General features: G+C 41.3%; 1 protein-coding gene across 8 annotated transcripts in view; it reads left to right on the top strand.

Moving 5' to 3' along the window:
* CYRIB (CYFIP related Rac1 interactor B) overlaps nucleotides 1-20,699 on the top strand; it is a 133,080-nt gene extending 112,381 nt beyond the window's left edge. For all 8 annotated transcript variants that reach the window (XM_042923181.1, XM_042923184.1, XM_042923189.1 and 5 more), the window contains 8 exons: nucleotides 1,355-1,460; nucleotides 7,090-7,226; nucleotides 8,285-8,362; nucleotides 10,469-10,585; nucleotides 11,681-11,760; nucleotides 13,097-13,223; nucleotides 14,668-14,738; nucleotides 19,956-20,699. In XM_042923181.1, the coding sequence (XP_042779115.1) occupies nucleotides 1,355-1,460; nucleotides 7,090-7,226; nucleotides 8,285-8,362; nucleotides 10,469-10,585; nucleotides 11,681-11,760; nucleotides 13,097-13,223; nucleotides 14,668-14,738; nucleotides 19,956-20,019 (780 nt within the window). In that variant the 3' untranslated portion in view covers nucleotides 20,020-20,699. The remainder of the gene's footprint in view (nucleotides 1-1,354; nucleotides 1,461-7,089; nucleotides 7,227-8,284; nucleotides 8,363-10,468; nucleotides 10,586-11,680; nucleotides 11,761-13,096; nucleotides 13,224-14,667; nucleotides 14,739-19,955) is intronic.
* The last annotated feature ends 372 nt before the right edge of the window (nucleotides 20,700-21,071 follow it).

The raw sequence follows: 21,071 nt of genomic DNA, 5'->3' as shown, positions 1-21,071 counted from the left end.
TACCAAAAATGTTGCCTAACAGCAGTGAAACCATGTGAAAGGAGAAGGAATCAGAATTACGAGAACCATAACATGTTGTCCTAAAAGAGCAGCCAGTGTCCACTTCTAAATCCAGGCAGGACAGGGTCAGGGGAAGTCTTTAATTTAACTCCCTCAGTTGTGAAAGTGGGTGACGTTTGCCTGTGTGTTTTGATATTATGAGAATGAGTTTAATATTTTGAAAATAATTTTTAGATCCTTGCAAGAAAAGTTAGATAGGCTTCTCAACAGAAGAAAAACAACTTTTAATTTTTATCTGTTTGCTTATTTCTTGAACAATAAAGTTCTACCACTTGATACAAAACATTGCTAAGATGGGGCTCGAGGCTTATAGAACTTCCTCATATATGTGAGAGTAGTATCACAGTCCTTTTGGAATATTCCTATTAACGTGAAATCAGTATTGTTAACGTGTAATGTCAGATTTCCTTCAAATATTTCTAGGTAGTCACATAAATAGGATTCACTTCAGAATCCTGTCGTGTTTGAATATCATTTAAAAACATTTTGTATTTAAAAAATCAAGGGACACCTGGGTCGCTCAGTCGGTTGAGCATCCGACTTTGGCTCAGGTCATGGTCTTACCGTTTGTGGGTTCAAGCCCAGCATTGGGCTCTGTGCTGACAGCTTAGAGCCTGGAGTCGGCTTCGGATTCTGTGTCTCCTTCTCTCTCTGTCCCTCCCCTGCTCATGCTCTGTCTTTCAAAAATAAATGTTAAAAAAAAATTTTTTTTTTTAAATCAAGAAAATTTGAATATAGTGGCAAGCAGATAAAGTACACTGTGTAAATAATACATGGCCTGTTTGTTTAGTTTGTAGCTTATTCAGAGCATTCCGTAAATCTCTCTGGTTTCCATTTTATTTTGCTTTCTTGTTTTTCAGTTTAGTGTGGATGGAGTCAGAGTACTCGTGCCTTGGGGAAATCTAAACATGTCAGTACCTCCTGATAGTGTTTATAAGAAGGGCCTCCCCGCCATACCCGCCATCTTGATTATGAGTTTCAACTTTCAGATAGTGTGTTTAGCTTGTTTGAAGACGTTGGAGAGAGCAAGCCAGATTGTTGAAAAAAGCATTAAGTTCCATAGAGGATTAAGAAAAGCACCTGTAAGCAAAAGAAAGATGAAAGCAAGAAAATACATTTCTTTGAGAGTAACCCTCTGTATTCAAGAAAGATTGCCTAATGGTTTGAAAGACTGGTCCTATTTTATCGCGTATACCAGGGCTTCCTCTGTTTCCTGAAACCTGTATTTTCATTTGAAAATAAGATCGTTGTGATTTTTAAAGATCTAACTATTTTTATTCTTTGGATTTTGAAGGCGATCCAGCATCCAGCAGATGAGAAGTTGCAGGAGAAGGCTTGGGGCGCAGTTGTTCCACTAGTAGGCAAATTAAAGAAATTTTATGAATTTTCTCAGAGGTTAGGTAAGTTGAAAGTTTTGTAATTATGACTTCCCTAGTGAAAAAGACGTTTATTAATAAGGAATTATGTAGTATTTTATGTTCACGTCACTGAATTTGTTTGCTACGTAGGTACAGCACTCTTGTTAGACTGTAAGATTACAGCATGATCTCATCCCTGTCAACTCAGCTCTTTAATTTATGTAGGCCATTTCCCTCCACAAATTATAACTTCCACAAGGAAAATGTCTGAATTTTGTGTAGCCTAAAGCATCCTAGTATGAGAAACCACTTGGTAGAATTTCTCCCTACAGCAAATCCTTTCCCATAAGTGGGAACTAATCCTCAGGCCCTTTGGGTTATTTAGGTTTTTGTGTTCTTAAAATCATTGCTGCTTATGATCAGTTCATGTTTCTAAAAGTGTACAACATAAGAAATAGGAAGCTGATGAGATGCCCAAAGTTACCTAGGGGAAAGCATTGGAAATCATTCGCTTTCTCCCTTGCTTGGGAAAAATTATTCAGAGGTCAGAATTGTGCCTTCCATTCAGTAAGTAAGCAAAATTGGAGTCCCGGTTTCTTGGAGAAAGAGGAGGCAGAGCAGGGAAGATTTAGTTAGCTGCTGGAATGATTTGAAAGACATAAGTTGCCAGGAGCAAAAATGGTAATTATTTGGGTTCTGTGTTTTGTTGTTGTTGTTTTTAAATCTCCAGTTGCCTCAGGAAAAACCAGTAGCTGAGGCAAGAATCGGTCAGTCTGCATCTCAGTCAGCTGGAGCGATCTCTGTGTTTGCTAGTTTAGGGCTGTGCTTTCCAGCTTGCAGTAGGTCCCTAGCACTTCCTGGTAATTTATATCTTGCTCTCTGTACCTTCGTGTTAGCTACTCGGCCACTGTGTCCGCCAACTGCTTGAAAGTTGAAGCTCAATTTTTTAAAAAATGGCTAAGTGTTTTAAAAAGTAAGAGAATTGCTGTTTTTCCTTAGATGAAGTACAGACTGTTTAACGTACACAGAAATAATAATTGAGATAGAAGTGTTGGTATAAATTTTCTTTCTTATTGGAAAGAAGAATGTAACTTATTTTCTCAAGCGTGACCAATAGTTCTTTCATGCTGCCTGACCTTTTGTCCAAACACCAAACAGTCCGTAGTTTTGTAACCCCAGAGAACCTAAATCTTTTATTTGTTTTTATTTTTTGAGAACTTGTCTTTTTAATCGGGATTATCTTGACTCCTTCATATTTAGAGTTTTTCTTGGGCTGGTAGTTCGTCCCTGCCTTTGTAGTTTCACTGCTGTAGATGGTGCTCAGGCCTACTCAGGCTCATCTTGGTCTCAGCATTTGCCACTAAAAAAAGAATAATTGTAAAAGAGGCCAAACCAGTCAGGCTTACGTGTTCTCTTATGTTTTAACTGTTGGAATTAAATCAGGCTAGTAGTGTGTGTTCCATTTCGGTAGAGGGATGTTGCAACATACGTAGTAGTAAGAGGCTGTCATTTTTTGTACTGTCGTGTGGGAGCCTGGAGCTTTTATTGCTCTAGCAGCTTCTGTGAAGTTATGAGCGAAGTACACATTTAATAGGGGATGGTTTACTCCTCATCTCTTGGCCAGTAACCTGGTTGGTAATGTTTCCAGTTTCCTTGCTGACCGAAGCATATCCTTATTTACGTATGATAGGAACTCTGTGTTTGTTGAGTGAGTGAACGATTAATTAATGAATAGACACATCTGATATATCAAGTATGTGTTGAGTATTTAGGGGAAGCAATAATAATGGATTTTAGGCTTTGGAGGCATAGCTTCCTGTTTGAAATCTGATGTTTGCCACATATCAGTTGTGTGGTCTTGACCACATGACTTAAGTTCTCTGGGCTTCAGGATCCTGGCTGGACCTCGAGTCTGGTGAGCCCTCTGGTTTATATTCACTAAACCTTTTGTCTCTTCTCTTCCTACTTGAGCCACAGCTGAGGATAAATATTACAGATAGCCCACAAAACAGCACATAACTGTCATGATACACATGATCCTTCAGAATCTTGCAGTCCCAAGGAGAAGGTTGCTTGGCCTGAGCACCACAGATACACTGTGGTGTGTACTCCAGAAGAGGGACCCTGATCCCTTGCCAGCTGGCATGTTTGTAGGGAGACAGGGAAGCGATCACTTGCCTGATTTGGAAGATAACTGACTTTTGTTGACAAGGCTAACCTTCTGGCCTGGGAAATGCCTGGACTTGCTTTTTTCAGTCTAAGGCCTTCCCAGTTGAGGCAGCCACCTCAGGGAAGGTTGTATGATGATCAGACAGTGAACAGACTGCTTTGTCTTTCTTTCATCTTCCTCCTGTTCCAAGGGCTTGTTATGGGGACCATCTCCTGGGGTCATAATGAGTAGCTCTTTCCAATATGTTGCTCGTTTTCACTGGGCTGGATTGCCCGCCGTGAGTGTGGCCATGTTTCTTGGCTATGTTAAATCACCCACAGTCCACATCTTTGGTGTTCTCTTCTGAGAATTTTAAGTTCTCAGACAAATCTTTGTTAGAGGTGTGGATGGCAGCAGTGGGAATAAATGCTTGTTTCTAAAGGGGAACTTTCCACAGAGGCCTCCCGCTCCAAGGCATCCAGTTATTTCCCCTTACTGTTCTACCTTGTGGACTACTCTGTCTTTATCATTTCTCCCAGTTGATCTCTTGCTTGCAGCCTTCTTATATAGCTTGGACTTGTGCACTGATCTACCAGTTAATTTCTTCCAGAATTTAGGGCTTAGTAGTCTATTAACTTCGTCTTGTCACCTACCTTTTCTGAGGGTCATAATCACGTGGTTTTGTTTTAGGAGCTGCACCAGGGAGACTGATCCCTACATCCTTTCTTCCTTGACCTCCCTTTCTTTACAACTCATCCAGAAACCTGAACCACCTTTTGGGATCTTCTGTCTCTGATTCCTCTATTGACACACAGCAGTGTGGGCTAGCACGACTCTTTTGTGTCCACAGAGGCCCTCCAAGATGAGAGGCTGGTCTAGGTGCCTCAGAGGCAGATAAGCAGTGCCATCATCTTGAGATGACTTTTTGTTTCATAGATTTGCCATTGAGGACTCCAGCCATTTGAGGACAGAAGTCCTCCGGCATGGTTCCTGGCCATCCCAACCCAGCCAAGTGACTGGACTCCACTCCTTGGGGGAAAGGTCTGCCATCCCCCATAGTGTAGAGCACTTTGAATGCTAAATTAACCCTGAGACCTGATAAAATCTAGGAAATGCAATTTTCTTTTTTTCTTTAACAGCCTATAACAGTATTGGTGTTTGTGTGGTTTTTTTTTTAAGTTTTTACTGTTCTCATATCTTTCAAACCTTGCTTTCCACTTAACTTACATTAATACTGACAGATGGAATGAATTCTGGGAGATGAGTAACCCATTTTTCAAAATGGCTAAACTATGGTTTCCTTAATTGACCTTCACACGCACTCATGCACTTCTGTAAGCCAGCCATACTCCTCCAGTTCAGTTCTGCACACAGCCCAGATGAAGTGGCGTTTTTATGAATGTCAATCTGATGATGTCACTACTCTGCTTAAGTAGTCTCTCCAGGACATTAGGGTGACAAGACCGGAATGCCTGATCTGGCACACAGATCATATGCATCTTACTTTGGTCCGGGGTTACTCTCCTCCCGGTGCTCTTTTCTACCTGTACTGGTCCTCTTGTACTTCTTCTGCTATCTCTTGCTCTTCTCAACCTAGCATCTGGCTCACTGCCCTATTAGCAAACTCTCATTCATCCTTGGTGCACACCTAAGTCTCAGCCCAAATGTCACTTACTCAGAGAGGTCTTTTCCTGAACCTTCAACTAGGTGAGGTCCCGTTTCTATATTTTTCTTTTGTATCATGTGCTTGATAACACACGTCACAACCGTAATAATGTGTCTTCTCTGTATAGTCACGCTCCATGTGGGCGTAGGGAACACGTCTGCCTTCATCTCTGTATCCTCAGGGCTTGACACACAGTAGACAGTCCATACGTTTTCTGACCTGCTATAAAAAAAGGATAAGAGCTGTCATTTGGAGTTACTGTGTAGATGACAGATAATGTCTGTGTAATGGCTAGCTCAGTACCAGCACATAATACATAAGAAGTATCTCCTGTGTCGTAATCCATAGATTCATATTTTATAAGGTTACAGAGGATAGATACAATGTTGCTTCATTTGAGAGACCGTTTATTATGTATTATGCTGAAAAGAATAGGGCTGTAGAGTCCAAAACATCTGGCATTAACTATCCGAACTCTTGGGGGTCTAACTGCTTTGAAACTGAGTGTACCCGTCTGTGATGCTCATGTCCTAGTTGATGGTGACAGGTCAGTGAGAGACTGGGTCACGTGCACAGTGTGGATGTTCGTTCCTAGTAGGGTCTTCATACGTAGTACAGCTGGTATATTTTTAAGTTAAGGGTTAATGATCTGATGTACATTTATTATTATTGATAAATATTTACTTATTAATCTGATATTTATTTGTTCATGTCAGATCACCATCTACTAGTATAAGTTCCTGTGTTTTTAGAATAGAATCTGGCATTATTTTCTTTGAAAAGAATTGTTTTTACTGTTCTTTTAATTTATTTTTGAGAGTGGGGGGGAGGGGAGAAGGAGACACAGAATCCGAAGCAGGCTCCAGGCTCTGAGCCGTCAGCACAGAGCCCGACGCGGGCTCGAACTCACAGACTGTGAGATCGTGACCTGAGCCGAAGTTGGATGCTTAACCCACTGAGCCATTCACATGCCCCTGGAATCTGGCTTTGTTTTCTGATTCTGAAATCTTTAAATGAATTGCTTGATTTCTTTGCCTTTTTTTTTTTTTTTTTAAGTTTATTTATTTATTTTGAGAGAGAGAATGAGAATGAGAATCTCAAGCCGGTTCCACAGTGTCAGCACGGAACCCACTGTGGGACTCAAACCCACAAACTGTGAAATCACGACCTGAGACGAAAGCAAGAGTCAGATGCTCAACTGACTGAGCCACCCAGACACTCCAGTATTACCATTTTTAAACACAACATTTATTAGTCTGGCATTCCAAAAGGAGCACTTACTTTGAAGGGACCGTTTTACTTATGGGATGAATTTAGAATATTTTCATTGTGTTCCTAAGTTGCCTAACTCTTAAGACACTGAGACCTAACTATTAAACCAAATACTTTATGTCCTTCAGTATCCGACAGAAAGCAGTCTGTGTTTATAAATAAGGAGCATATTCAAAGTATGAGAAGTTGCTCATTCATTCACAGCCATGTAGAGATTTGACTGTGTGGACACTATGCCACTGAAGGAGTTACTCAGAACCGTTACCAGTTCATACAAATCAACACTGTATAGAATGGTGAAGATAGTTCAGAATTTGCTGTTCGATCCTGATGTTTAATTGAGATTCACATTCTGCATTATTTTGCATTTGGGTTTACAGAATTCTAAAACTGAATTGGTCCCTTTAAGGGACCAATTTGTTCTACTGAACACTCTTCAGTTTGAGTGATTATGCTTAGATAATACGACTTTTGAAGAGACCTTATTTTTTGGGGAATTAAAGCCATAACATTTATAAGTTGCTTTTTAATAAATAAAAATCAGAGATACAAACAGCTTAACGTTTTAATCTTTCTTTCTTTAGAAGCAGCACTAAGAGGCCTTCTGGGAGCCTTGACCAGTACCCCGTACTCTCCCACGCAGCATCTAGAGCGAGAGCAGGCTCTTGCCAAACAGTTTGCGGAGATTCTTCACTTCACGCTCCGGTTCGACGAACTCAAGGTAGGACTCCATGCTGGCCTTGCCAGCATGGAAATCGTGGGCGTAGGAGGAGACTCCTGGGGACCTAGTTTGAGTGTTTACGTGATGTCCTTTGGCCCCTGGCAAAACCTGGAGAACTGGATTTAAAAGTTGTAGCAGATCTTTGATACATTGTATGCATAGCAAATAGCAAATTATCCAATACTCAGTCTTCATTTAGTTTCATTTTAAAAAATATCTCTGAAGTATATACTGTTGACCTTTCCTAATACTCTTTTTTTCTTTTCTGTTCATTCCCGGTTTATCTTCAACATCCTTTTACATAAAAATGTTAAGATCCTTTCTTCCTACCTTCCTACCTTCCTTCATTTCTCTTCCTCATCTGTCTGTCTGTCTGTCTTTCTGTTTCCCTGTGCACCCGACCTCCACGTTGTTGGAGGGAGGGAGTGTGGAGAAACAAGAACTAGCTTTTGTCTCAGGAGACCCGAGTTCCACTGTGGGCTCTGTTACAGTGACCACATGTGAGACAGGCCCTTTGACTTTCCAGGACCTCAGGGACCTCGTCTGATAAATAGAGCAGGTGGATTCCGAACTACAGTCTTTAACGATTGCATAATAGGAAACGATTTTGTTTTATTAATACTTTGAGCACAAAGGATTTATATATATGATTTTAGTCTGAGGATTGCCCTGTTGACCATATATTCATACTTTTATTGTAATAATTCAAAACAAGTACCTAAGTATTTCTTCTTATTTTTGTTTATTTGGTAATACTGGTTTTTGGGAAACAACCTTTTAGTGTATTACCTGAAATTATTGAAAAGAAGGGAAGTATTCAGATCACAACTGTAAAACCGTCTACAGGGTTTATATGTTCTGTAAGGACTTAAGTACAGTGTTACATAATTTAAGTGCAAAAAGCTATCGTGGATGATACCAGTTCTAGTTCTTAAATTGTTTACAAATTAGGGAATGTTACTTAACTAGTTAAGGCTGTATTTAGTAGATTTTTTCACTTATTTTTTACACTATCATTTAGCGTACATAATACATTTTTCTTTCATAAATGTCTCTAGATGACAAATCCCGCCATACAGAATGATTTCAGCTATTACAGAAGAACATTGAGTCGTATGAGGATTAATAACGTTCCAGTAAGTCAATGCTTTGAATCAGGGGGGTGGTAATGGGAGCCGTTAATTTATTTGTTCAGTGCATTCGCTTATTTGCTTGTTCATTTGCTCGTTCACTCAGATCAAGTTAAAGCTAATGACATAGTCAATAACCAGCTATGGGCGACTGTAGGTATGAGAGGAAAGTGCAAGATGTAGCAGCCCATGCGTGGTGCTTCCCTGCTCTTCACCTAGCGCCTCAGATCCCTATGCCTACTTAATAGAACTGCTCCTTGTCCATATAGTAATACTTACAAAATTTCTCTGTGTATTCTCATGTTACTTATTTATTTACTCGTTCATTTAAAGATTTTATTCTTCAGTAATCTCTGCACCCAATGTGGGGCTTGAACTCAACCCCTAGATCAAGAGTCGTATGCTCCACCGACCCGGCCAGCCAGGCCCCCATGTGTATTTTCATTTTAAATGCACAAAAACTTTGTGGATTAGTGGTTGTGAGACCCCATGGTCTTAGCATGGAAGAATCCAGGAGAGAAGGTGGCCTGGAATGGGAGGGGTACTGTTGTCAGCAGAGTTGTGGGCCATGAGCGCTTCTGTGCCTGGTCCTGGGCTAGTATAACATCTCTTCTGGTTTATTAAGGCTTGATTTCCCTTGATTTCTCCTTGTCTTTACCCTTTTCTACCTCCAGGGAGTCAACTACCAGAAGTAAAACCTTAAATAGAAAGAAAATATCTTTTTCTTTAGGTATTTTGGGGACCTACATTGTGCTAATTGGTGTGAAAAATTTCTAGGATCAGCCTTACAGCCTTAACTAGATAGCTTAGTAAGGAAAGATCATGTGAGTGTGTAAGGAGCAGTAAGTGGCTTAAGAGGTTAAAGAAAATGACAAGGGAGATCATTCTTTTTTTTTTTCTTCTTCTTCCTCTTTTTTCATTGAATCACAATTTTATGAAGTGGCTGCCGTAAGGCCCTTGGTTGGAAGAAGGATTTCTCTTCCATGAAGCTTCTGTTATTTTACATCAGTGTGGTTTTGCATAGACCAGTTCTTGCTGTGAGGCTGAGCTTATCGTCTGTTTTTTTCATACCCACCGTGTAAAGTCAGATCAGATCCAATCAGATCACGTAACACCCAGCCAGCCCTCTGCTGTAGCCATCCTGCTACCACTCGAGGCCAAATACAAGGGTGCCATCTTGCACCCTCAGTAATTAAAGGGAAATCCAGTTGTTATCGAGTGAAATATCTTTCCAGTCTCTTCCTCGCCCCTGTCCCCCCTTTCATCTCGTAGTTCTTCTGTCCCAGTCGAGAGCCTCATTCCGCATCTCCGGCAGTCATTCTCCAGCAGGAGAACTCCTTTTTTTGACCCATGGTCTTTTTCTTTTTTGGTACACTCTGCCCACCATCATCTGTCAACTTGCTTTAGAAAATTGACTTAATTGTTGTTCTTTCTTCTAGCGCACTGAGTGGTCCCTGTTACGTGCAGAAGAAAGTTAGGAACTTAGGCCAACAGCTAAGGTCCTCCGCAATCTGGCTCCAGCCCTGCTTTCCACCCTTACTCTTCGCTAGTCGTTTCCCCTTCTTGCCCTGAGTGCACCGGCTTACACTCCACGTCATTTGAAAACATGCTCTCATCCCCTGTCTGGTTGTAATACCACGCGTACCTGCCCGCCCTCACCTGCAAGAGCTGCCTCTTCAGAATCCATTTTTGTTTCTTCCGGTCAGACGTAGTCTTTCTCTCCCCTCCTTTTTTTGTCATTGCCTCTCAGCTTATTGTTGTGGATACTTGTGTGCTCCTGAGATGGAGGCCAGGCTGTGCCCTCGCCATCTCCCTGCCCCCGTAGCATTTAGAGCCATTCCTTGTTACAGGAGACAGCCCAGCAAGGTTTTATTTAGTTGCTTGATGTCATGTAAAATATTTTAAGAGAGGTTACTCTTTTTGAAAAATTGCTTAATACCATTTTTAACCTGTTTTTAAATATACATGCACATGAGGGTCTAAAATATAGGAGTATTTATTAGAGTAATTTAACAAGCATTAGCGAAACAGTCACTCTGCCTCGGTTCTTTTATAAATGTTATCATATTTAATAATTTATGAACTGATATCAAGTGCTTATTTTCCACACAGGCAGAAGGAGAAAATGAAGTAAATAATGAATTGGCAAATCGAATGTCTTTGTTTTATGCTGAGGCAACCCCAATGCTGAAAACCTTAAGTGACGCCACGACAAAATTTGTATCAGAGGTAAGTGTTGCCTGGACAGTTACTCTCTATGTTGTTACACGTCCTGTCAGCAGCCAGAGTGAGCTGTCCAGGCCTCACGACGTTGCCGTCTTCTGTGCGTCTTCTGTGCACGTGCCCTGAGTCCTGCCCCTTCCCGAGGCACACGCATACACATCTACCTGCCTGTTGGCAGCTTCCCTCTGGATGTCTAGGTGACACCTCAGTGTTACTGTGGCCAAACCCGGCCCTTTCTGCAGTCTTTTCTGTCTTGATAGTAGCACTGTAAAAGCAACTGACTTAGGGGTTATCATCCTGAATTCCTTTCTTTATCTCACCTCTTATGTCTCTTCCATCAGATAGTCTTGTTGACTCTTCCTCCAAAATACATCCTGAATCTGAAAACTTTGCCCCTGTCCTCCTCTACCTCTCCACATCAGCCCACCACTCTGTCACCTGCATTCATGTTCCTACTGGCCTTACTTTTTCCACTCTGACCCCACGATGGTCCTTTCTTCAAAGAACAGCCAAGTAATCTTTTTTTTTTTAAATTTTTTTTTTTAATGTCTATTTATTTTTGAGAGAGACAAGAGTACAATTGGGGGAGGGGCAGAGAGAGGGAGACACAGAATCTGAAGCAGGCTTTAGGCTCTGAGATGTCAGCACAGAGCCTGACATGGGGCTCAAACTCACGAACCGCGAGATCATGACCTGAGCCGAAGTCGGACGCTCAACCGACTGAGCCACCCAGGTGCCCCAGTAATCTTGAAAAAAAAAAAAAAAAACAAAAACCCAGTGCCTTTCTTCCTCTGCTTCAAGTGTTCCCAGTGACTTCCCAGTGTCCTTTGGATAAATTCCCCATACCTCATGGCCTGGGGGGCCCTGGCTGCATGTAGTGGTTGTTCCCACTCAGCCAGAATGGAAGTGACTCTCAGGAGCACAGGGTCTTAGTTCTCTAGCTTTTAGCCGTATCCCTAGAGCTTAGAACAGTACCTAGAATCTAGCACGCTTTCTTAAAAATTAGGAGTAGGAACCAAATTCTAAAGTTGTCAGTTTTCCACATTGTGCTGGATTTTAAATTATACACTTTCACTGTTTTTTCTCTATATACTTTTCCAGAACAAAAATTTACCAATAGAAAATACCACAGATTGTCTAAGCACCATGGCCAGCGTATGCAGAGTCATGCTCGAAACACCGTGAGTATTAGCTGATCTTTTTCACTGTAACAATCCTACCGAAGTTGGTGTCTAGATATGAACATGTCTTATTTGGAAGGTGGGAATTAAGTATATCTGAAGTATCCAGTGTTAATATATGAACGATATTAAAGTAATTTGGAAGCTTCATGTAACTTCTGGTTTGAGTAGGAAGTACAGTGGGTTTTCAGGTGCCTGAGACCAGTCAGGCTAACTTAGAACGTAGACTCTTCAGAGTGGGGAGTTTTGTGGTGCTCTTATTGGAGGTGGGGGAAGAGCGTTGGTGTTTTGGTTATGCTTCTCATTAAGCATTCTCTCCTTTTCAGTGAGGAACCTTGCCCTTTTGCTAGATGAATGGTTGTCCTCCTACTTCATAAGGCTTTCCAACAAAATGATGTGTGTAATAGCGCTTTGGAAAAGGAAGAGCTGCCAACTCTTCTCCTTATCCCTGCCCCTCGGTATTAGTTCACAGTCTGTGGTTTTTATCCGACACTAATCTGAATTCTCTTCTGGGTTTCCCTTCACTTTCAAGCCATTTATCATATGTACCACTGTGTTTTCTGGCTGGATTTTCTTAGCAGGCAGAAAGAATCCCTCCTGGATTCCTGAATAACATATGGTTCTATTAGATAACTTTTGTTTTTGTGGAGCTTTTCATTTTCCAAAGCATTATTAACGCACATCATCTTTCTGGAAAGCCATATGAAGTAGGAGGGCAACCATTCATCATTATCTTCATTTAGGGGAGTGAGCTCCTGGGAAGCGAAGGGACTTAAGCACGGTGGCCAACCCCACCCATGTGCCTGGATGGTCCCATCCTGGTTCTGGACGCTTTCTGCCATGCCATGCTGCCTTCTGCAGAGACAAAATTCTATTTCCCTTTTTCCCGAGAAAGGAATATGATTGAATTTTAGTAAAACTAGAATGCAGTAATATAATGATGTAATACTTCTATTAATAAGTTAGCTTCTAAATAGCAAACATATTGCTCTATTAAGCAAGTGGCTTTTTCCATCATATTGGTGGTAACAGCCTTTACAAAGCACCTATCCTGAAGCTATTACTTTGGGGCTTTTCATTTCTCTAAATTTGCCTCATCTCTGCCAAGCAAAAGGGGTGATGTACCAAGAGGGTGCATGTAGAGATCAGAATACCTAAGTGATCACCGCTCTATCAACCTCATTTCCCTGGGAATCTCACCATGGAGAAAGGAGGGTATAATGTTAGCATTCCTTTTAGATATCAACAGATTGTATCCTTCAGCATCAGCTGAAAGTTGAATGAACTCCTTAAGTAGTGATGTGCCTCATCCAGCCATATCTTTTCTACCCCCCAGGGAATACAGAAGCAGATTTACAAATGAAGAGACAGTGTCATTCTGCTTGAGGGTAATGGTGGGTGTCATAATACTCTATGACCACGTACATCCAGTGGGAGCATTTGCCAAAACTTCAAAAATTGATGTAAGTTACAATGCTTTATTTAATTCTCAACCATTTCCGTAAGTGGAGATCGTAGGCTTTTGTTTAAAGAGCTGCAGGTTGCACTCTGTCACAGACCTCAGTTTTATAGTTTCTGATAATGGTGGGTTTCTGTTGCCTCTCATATCGTGCTGGATGGTTTACAGCCATATATGAGTGCAGTAGAATGGAGGACAGCTGGACCTTGTACTCGCCAGCGGTCCTTCTGCCTGTTTGGCAGTGTAAATAAATGATCAGACATCAGAAATTTCATTCTTTGACCAAAGGCCATTTCAAACAAAAGATTTATTTCCATATGTATAGACAAAGTCAGTAGAGGTGCTCCAGTGGAAAAAGACTATGTAACAGAATACAGATTTTTCTCCTCCCTCCCAGGCATAGTAATTTGTGGCTCTCATCTGGGTGTCAGCTTTGCTTGTCTCTACACAAATTTATATTAGGAATAAAGTAGCTCCCTTGGTTCCTCTGTTTTCTAATTTCTCTCCTAGTCACATCTGGTCCATCAGAATTGTAACCAGTGTTTGGTGAGAATTGTCTTCCATTTTCCCTTTTGTAGTTCAGGCTCTCAGCATTTCGTGTCTAGATTACTGATTGCCAGCCAGTCTCCCTACCTTTCTTTATTCACGTCCATCCTCTGTAAAGATAAATGAGTTAACATTTATTGAATGATTACTGTGTCCTAGGAAATTTATGCTTGTTGCCCACTTACCTGTGAAAATACTTCTAGGATGTAGATGTTATCTCCCCCGTACTAACAGATAACCTAAAATTTAGGGAAATGACATAGTGTAATTTCTAGTGAATGATGGAGTGGGATTTTGAATCCACATCTCCATGGTTTCCAAAGCTGTGCTCTTCTAGCGTGTTCTACATTTTCACAGTCTGCAGCCCATCTTTACACACCGTCTACACTGAGCTGCTCCCTTTCTAATGGCCCATAACAAGTCCCTGCCCCATAAGTTCCAAATGAATCCTCCTTCGCAAGTCCTGGCTTGCAAAGCCCTCTGTAAACTCCCCTGTGACTCCCCAAGATTCTGTCCTCAACATGTGGTAAACTTTACTATTTTTGTCAAGGTGTTTGCCTGCCTGGAAAGGCTCCTCTGCTCCTTGGCACTGCGTCCGTCCGTCCTTTCAGAGACTGCTCCACACCTTCTCCGGGAAGTCTTCCCTTCGCCGCCCTGTAGTTTTCTCATGAGTGTGCCTGCTGCTTCTGCTTTGGTTCTTAAAAAGTTCTGTTTGAGAAACTGAAAATAGCATTTGCGTAGTTTTTTCCCCCTGTTCTAACAGTAATAATTTTGACATTTCCAGAATGTAATTTCTCATGAGTTCCATAGTTGTGGTGCTAATTTAAGTACTACTGTTTCGATAGTGAATGTTCTTTGAGAAAACACAGTTTTTTACCTTTTCCATTTCTTCTTCTCCTTAGATGAAAGGTTGTATCAAAGTTCTTAAGGACCAACCTCCCAATAGCGTAGAAGGTCTTCTAAATGCTCTCAGGTGTGTATATGTACATGTGCGTCTGTACAGAAAAAATACATGTAAGAAAATGCTTCAAAACGTGAATAATACAAAGGATGTGAATATATATGTTCATGTTAGAAAAGTGCAGATACCATTTTGCTTATTGGTAACCTTGTGTGTAAATTTTCAGTTACAATATTTTTACAATAAAGAGTGAGTGTGTGTGTGTGTGTGGTGTGCATGCACAGATGAAAATAGCTTCATTTCTTCGCTATAGATTTTGGCTTTCATTTTTTGCTCCTCTTGGCATGTTTATTTTTTAATGAAAGTAGACCATGCTAATTGTAAATAAAATTCAGCCAACCCAGGAAAATTGAAAGCAAAAGAAGGAAATCACATAATCTCACCATTTTGAAATAAACTGCTGTTAATGTTTCAGTGTATATAGTCTTCCACAGTTCGTTCTTTATATTTGTAGACAAAGCTCTCTGATACTTATCTTTTTACAAATGTAATGCTATACAAACTCTTTTATAAAAACAACCTCTTTTCCCTTAATATAGTGTGTTAATATTTCTGTTTTTACAAGTATTTTTGTTACTTTTGTGTATTTCTTGTAATGAAAATAAACTTGTTATTATTTGATGTCTTCTCTTGCTTACACTACTTGATTTAGCTACTGTAGCTCCTAATAATGGTGGAATTGTTTTTTAAGGCAGGATTCTTTTTTCTTTTATTTTTCTTAAGTAAGCTCTAGGCCAAATGTGGGACTTGAACTCAGGACCCCAAGTTTAGGAGTTGCACGCTCTACTGACTGAGGCAGCCAGGCATTTCTTGAATGCTGGACTATTTTTAAATGCAAATCACAGCATATTATAACATCTTGACTACGGAGGTTTAATTTATAATGTAATTTATTTTCCTAACATAAAAGATAACTTGCTCATTGCTTATTTTGTGTTTAAACACAAAAATTACATGAGCACAGAAATATTTATATAGAAACTTATTGAGGTCACAGGCCATCTTTGTTTCTCACTGCAGTCCACATGATACATGAAAATGATTTCCAGTTCAGTCTTAAGTTTCTCCCATGTTTTGTGAGCCAAACAGGTTGGTTATTCCTCTCGAATGCTTAGTCACACTTGGCACATGATAAAGCAGAATCTATGCTGTGTCATTTCAGTTGCATGGAACCATCAAAGGATTTTCTTAAGATTATGAGAAGTATTCTGTAAGCAGTGAGTGCCTGAATAAAGGAGGTCTCTTCTGAACAAATACCAGAAAGATTACGGAACATAGTATAACCATGAAAATCCTCATAATGTCTAGCTGTTTCAGCCATACGTCTGTCAGAAACCACAATGATTGGGAGGTTTTACTCTGGAGGTTTTTACAGTGTGCACCTCATTTGTTTCACCCGTAATCGTGCTATTGTGAACCATAACTACTCGATCTCTTTCTCAAGACTCCCCGGGTCCCAGTCAGCTCACTTTTTCTCCCAAGACTCTCCTTTCTTATTGGTTAGATTCTCCAAAGCCACCCAGTGACAGGAGACCTGTTCTGAAAAGGAAGAGAGAATTGGAGGCCAGGAGGGTCTGGTGTTACTTCTTTACTTGGAAGGGACAGTGGTCCGCACATGAAGACTCAGAGTTTACTTTTGTTTGCAGTAGTTAAAGGTAGTTCAGTCTCTCCACTCTCAAATTAGGGCAGCACTGGGCTGTGGGGCTAAGTGAGAGGTGGGGTTAAAGTCTTGCACACGCCAGTCTGTGTTTGAGGGGAGAAAAGCACCATTGAGGCAAGAGCCACCTGTGGCTTTTCAGTCTTCTTTGCACGTCTCTAACGGAAAGTAGAAGATGAAGGTTTTGTTGCAGAGATAACTCTCGAACTGTTTTCGTTCCCAGTGGATGTGTTTTGTGGCTGGTTCTCATTTTTCCACCTGGGAAGTTTCTTAAGGTTCATCGGTGTACTTGATACTGAGTAGTAGTGGTTACAGTGAGTAACGTTTTTGTAACCTTTAAGTTTACGGCGTGGTTTCGTCTTTATGACTGTATTTGATCTTGACCACAGCTCTGTGAAGTAGGGGATGGATGTGAGGTGTGGGGCATGTCTCCATTGTACAGCTACCTTGAGCTCTTGAGAGACTTACCGATTATATAGGCGATTAATCAATGTCAGACTCTGTCTTCACATTCAGGATTTCATTCTTCAAATCCCATGTGCTTGGTGCTGTACCATTGAGCCTTAAGGTTCCTGTGTGATTGAACCCTGGAGTGTTTTTGGAGTAACCGGGAGGGAAACAAAAATGCACGTTCCCAGGCCACCATGCCCAGAGAGACTCTAAGGTCTGGTGTGGGGCCCACACACCTCATTCTATAAATAAACACCCTAGCTGATACAATGCTGGTGCTTTGAGAAACGTGGCTCACACTAAATCACCCTCGCCCTTAATATGCTTCACTCACAGCAAAGGAGATACTATGTAAAAAGCATTTTATAATCCCCAAAGTGCTATGTAAATGTGCATTGTTAATTAAACCTTTAGAAAAAGGAAAACACTTTTGTGGAATTACTTTCTGAGTAGCTGCTTTACTAGAAATGCTCACTCCATCATTTTCCTCAGCCAGCAGTTAATAACCAAAAATTTTTAAGTTTTAATTGCCCATCCATATAATAAGCTATTTATTTGGAGTGCTTCTCTATAGAAATTACACAGTGCCTCCAGCTTACAGGATGTGATTGCAAGAAAGCAGCAAGTCCTGTCTACATTCAGTCGGTGGAGAAGTGGAACCAAGTGCCTTGATCATGAGAGAGAGCCAGAGCTCGGAGTTAAGGTTTAATGCTAGATAACTGCTGTCTTTATTCAATTTCAGAGTAAAGATCAATAATAGTTGCTTCTCGTCAGTAGAAAAGTATACGCACTTGGAAAGGAACTTGGTTGTTATGCACAAAGTGACATAAACCCGTATATGTCCGTACACTTTTGCACACGTTAGGTGGTAAAGGCCTTTTCTTGGTAAGAGTGTGGTGACGGGCCAGGTCTCCCTCCAGTTGGACCCGTTTGGCGGAAAGGACGTGAGACCTGTTACAAGTGCACGGTCTCATCCCGCAGAAGGAGCCAGAGCACTCCCGCTCCCGGTGTCACAACGCTGCTGAGTAGCGATACGTACGGCTGCTCTGAGCAGAGATGGTGGTGTGCCAGTTGGGGGCCCTCTGCCCTGTGAAGGAAAGGGAAAAACGGAAACGAAGACAGGGGTGATGAACGTTTTTACTTCCTGACATCAGGAGGATATGTGTAGCTACATACGCTTTACCTGCACTTGGAAATGAAAACAGAAAGCTTTAGTCTTGGCTGCATCACTTGCCACTTAATGTAAGTAATCCTTCATGGATTTTTTCCCCCAGCCTGGCTGCTTGCTTTCTCGCCTGCCTTCCACAAATACTAGTTGAGCACCTGTCCCATGCCAGGTGCTCGGGTGTCTCTTCAGTAATATGTGAACAATTTGGAAGTGCCTTCTTTTTGGAAGGTAAAATTGTAGAGGATGTATCAGGTACTTAATAAGTATTTGTGTCTTTACCTCTGCAAGGATTTGAGTTCATATGCTTTCTTTAGTTTTTCAATTGACTTGAGAACCAGCAAGAATTGGGTTTAAGTTTCTTGAACACACAAAGGCCATCTGTGTGTACTTTGCTTAAAGTTATGTATTCCTGAAAGACGATATGTGAAATTTTCACAGGCCAGATTAACTGGTCCAGCATTAAGTTCTGTCCGAATTGTCTCCAAAATATGTCCCATATTCAAGCCTTGAGCACCTGTTTCCATTGCTGCTCATGTGGTCCAGGCCTTGCTCATCTCTCACTGAGTCCCCTGGAGCAAGCCCTTGGTCGGTCCCTCTGCTGTCCCTCTGTTGGTTCCTCTGCTCAATGGCCAGAGCAGTCCTTCCAGAACATAAATAAAGGCCCACATCACTACCCTGTTTGATGTCCTCCACTGGCTTTCACTGCACTTATAGTGACTTCCCAACTCCTCACTGTGGCCTGCAGTGTCCTCATGAGCTGGGCTTTCCCGGCATCTGAGGCTCCATCTAGTACTTTCCTCCTTTGCCCCTTGTGTGAGTGTGTCACTGTCTGTCTTCTCTGCCAGGTTGTGAGATCCTGGAACAGTGCCAGGTACATAGTAGGCTCACTTACTGAATTTCGGCTATTAAAGGACTCCTATGGGGACTCTTCTCATAAAATAGTAATCACTCTTCATGATTCTTTCCTTGTGGTTTACATGCTTATAGCAAAACACATCTACCTGGAAATAAGGCACGTCAAGAATGGAGACATTTTGGGATGTGACAGTTGGAACTGTGGTAGTTAGTTGAGCTTAGATACAGACTAGAGTGGGGGCCGGCCTTTCTCTGTAAAGGGCTAGAGAATAAACACAGATGTTTTAGGATTTGGGGTTACGTGGTTTCTTGTCGCAGCTACTCAACTCTGCCATTGTGGCAAGAAGGTGACCATAGAGAATACCTCAGTGAATCTGTATATGGCTGTGTTCCATTAAAACTTTTTATAAACACACTGAAATTTGAATTTCATAGAATTTCCATGTTAACATGAAATATTATTCTTTTGATTTCTTTCCCCGTTCATTTTTAGTGTAAAAACAGGGGCACCTGGGTGACTCAGTTGGGTAAGCTTCTGACTTTTGCTCAGGTCATGATCTCACAGTTTGTGTGTTCCAGCCCCGCATCGGGCTCTGTGCTCGCAGCTCAGGGCCTGGAGCCTGCTTTGGATTCTGTGTCTCCCTCTCTGTCTGCCCCATCCCCACTTGTGCTCTGTCTCTCTCTATCTCAAAAATAAACAAACATTTACAAAATAAATGAAAGTGTAAAAATGTACTTAGCTCACAAGCCGTACAGAAACAGGCGGTGGGCTAGGTTGGGCTGCAGGTTGTACTTGCCAGTCCCTGAGATGGAGTGACAGCTGTTTCCCTGTGAGAGGGCGCAGCTCATTGTTTACCTTAGAAGTTAACTGGATCGCTTCAGTAAGGTAGTTCTACCTTAAGTAAAGAGCTATTGGATATGTTGTGCAGTAGGTGGTTAGGGTAAGCAGGGCAGAGCCTGAACGCAGCCGGAGCTGGAGAGAAAAGGCGCGATGCTGTGAGGAGAGTTTCGCCTACTTGCCCAGCTTGTGATAATGATGGAACCCGCGGTAGATCATGGTTTTCAAAATTCCCTAAAATAGCTGTTCTTATACTTCCAGGTACACAACAAAACATTTGAACGATGAGACTACCTCCAAGCAAATCAGATCCATGCTGCAATAGCAGCCCTGGGCGGGCGCCTGCTGTGGACAGAAGACAGTATTCTGCAGTGGCTGAGAATGCACAGTTTTTAGTGATTGCAATTACTATCTCATGTACTCCTGCTTTTTATTTCTTTCCTCTGTTCCTCTTCCCTCTTTTTTAATCATGTTCTCGTTCTCAAGACTTCTTTTCTGTGCCAAAACCAGTAAAGTTCTACTCTGAAGGGACACTGTCCTTTCGAATGGGCCATCTAAGGCAGCTAATTCCGCATTGCATTGGGGTCTCTACTGAGAAAAATTCTGTGACTTGAACTAAATATTTTTAAATGTGGATTTTTTTTGAAAACTAATATTTAATATTGCTTCTCCTGCATGGCAAAACTGCCTATTCTGCTATTTAAAAACCGTCAACGACTTTATTTTCTACTGCCGCTTTTTTCATGTGCAGCCAAAATGAAAATGTTTAAATTAACTGTGTTGTACAAATGGTACCCAACACAAACTTTTTTTAAATTAGTAAGACTTTTGTTTAAAGTTTTAAGTTTGCATTTTGACTTTTTTTGTAAGGATGTATGTTGTGTGTTTAACCTTTATTAACTAACGTTAAAAACTGTGATGTGTGCGTAGAATATTACGTATGCATGTTCATGTTTAAAGAATGGCTGTTGATGATAAAATAAAAATCAGCTTTCATTTTTCTAAGTGTGGCTTGGTTTACTGGTATTTTGTTTTTAGGCTTCCGAAGCCTTCCCCGTGCGTATTTTAATGGAATGCATACACACGTGATTTCCCCTTCTTTTAGGGGAGAGCTGGGTGTTTTTAATAGTCTTCTTCTTCATTATTGTCTACGTGTGTAGTTTTCATTGCTTCTAAAATTTTGCTAAGTGCAGGAAGATCAGTGATCTGGTCATTAGCTTGCCTTTTATTCTTGATTTACTCGTGTATGGGTGGTAGTAATAGAAGGAAAACTACATTTGCTCGATTCACAGTTCCCAGCAGTGAGAGGGAAGCTACGGGAAGCAAAGAGGGCGGAAGGAAGAACGGCCCTCAACACTGGGAGGACAGGGAGTGAGT

This window comes from Panthera leo, chromosome F2, assembly GCF_018350215.1.
Source record: "Panthera leo isolate Ple1 chromosome F2, P.leo_Ple1_pat1.1, whole genome shotgun sequence".
NCBI lineage: Eukaryota > Metazoa > Chordata > Mammalia > Carnivora > Felidae > Panthera > Panthera leo.
This window is presented reverse-complemented; position numbering and strand designations above follow the sequence as displayed.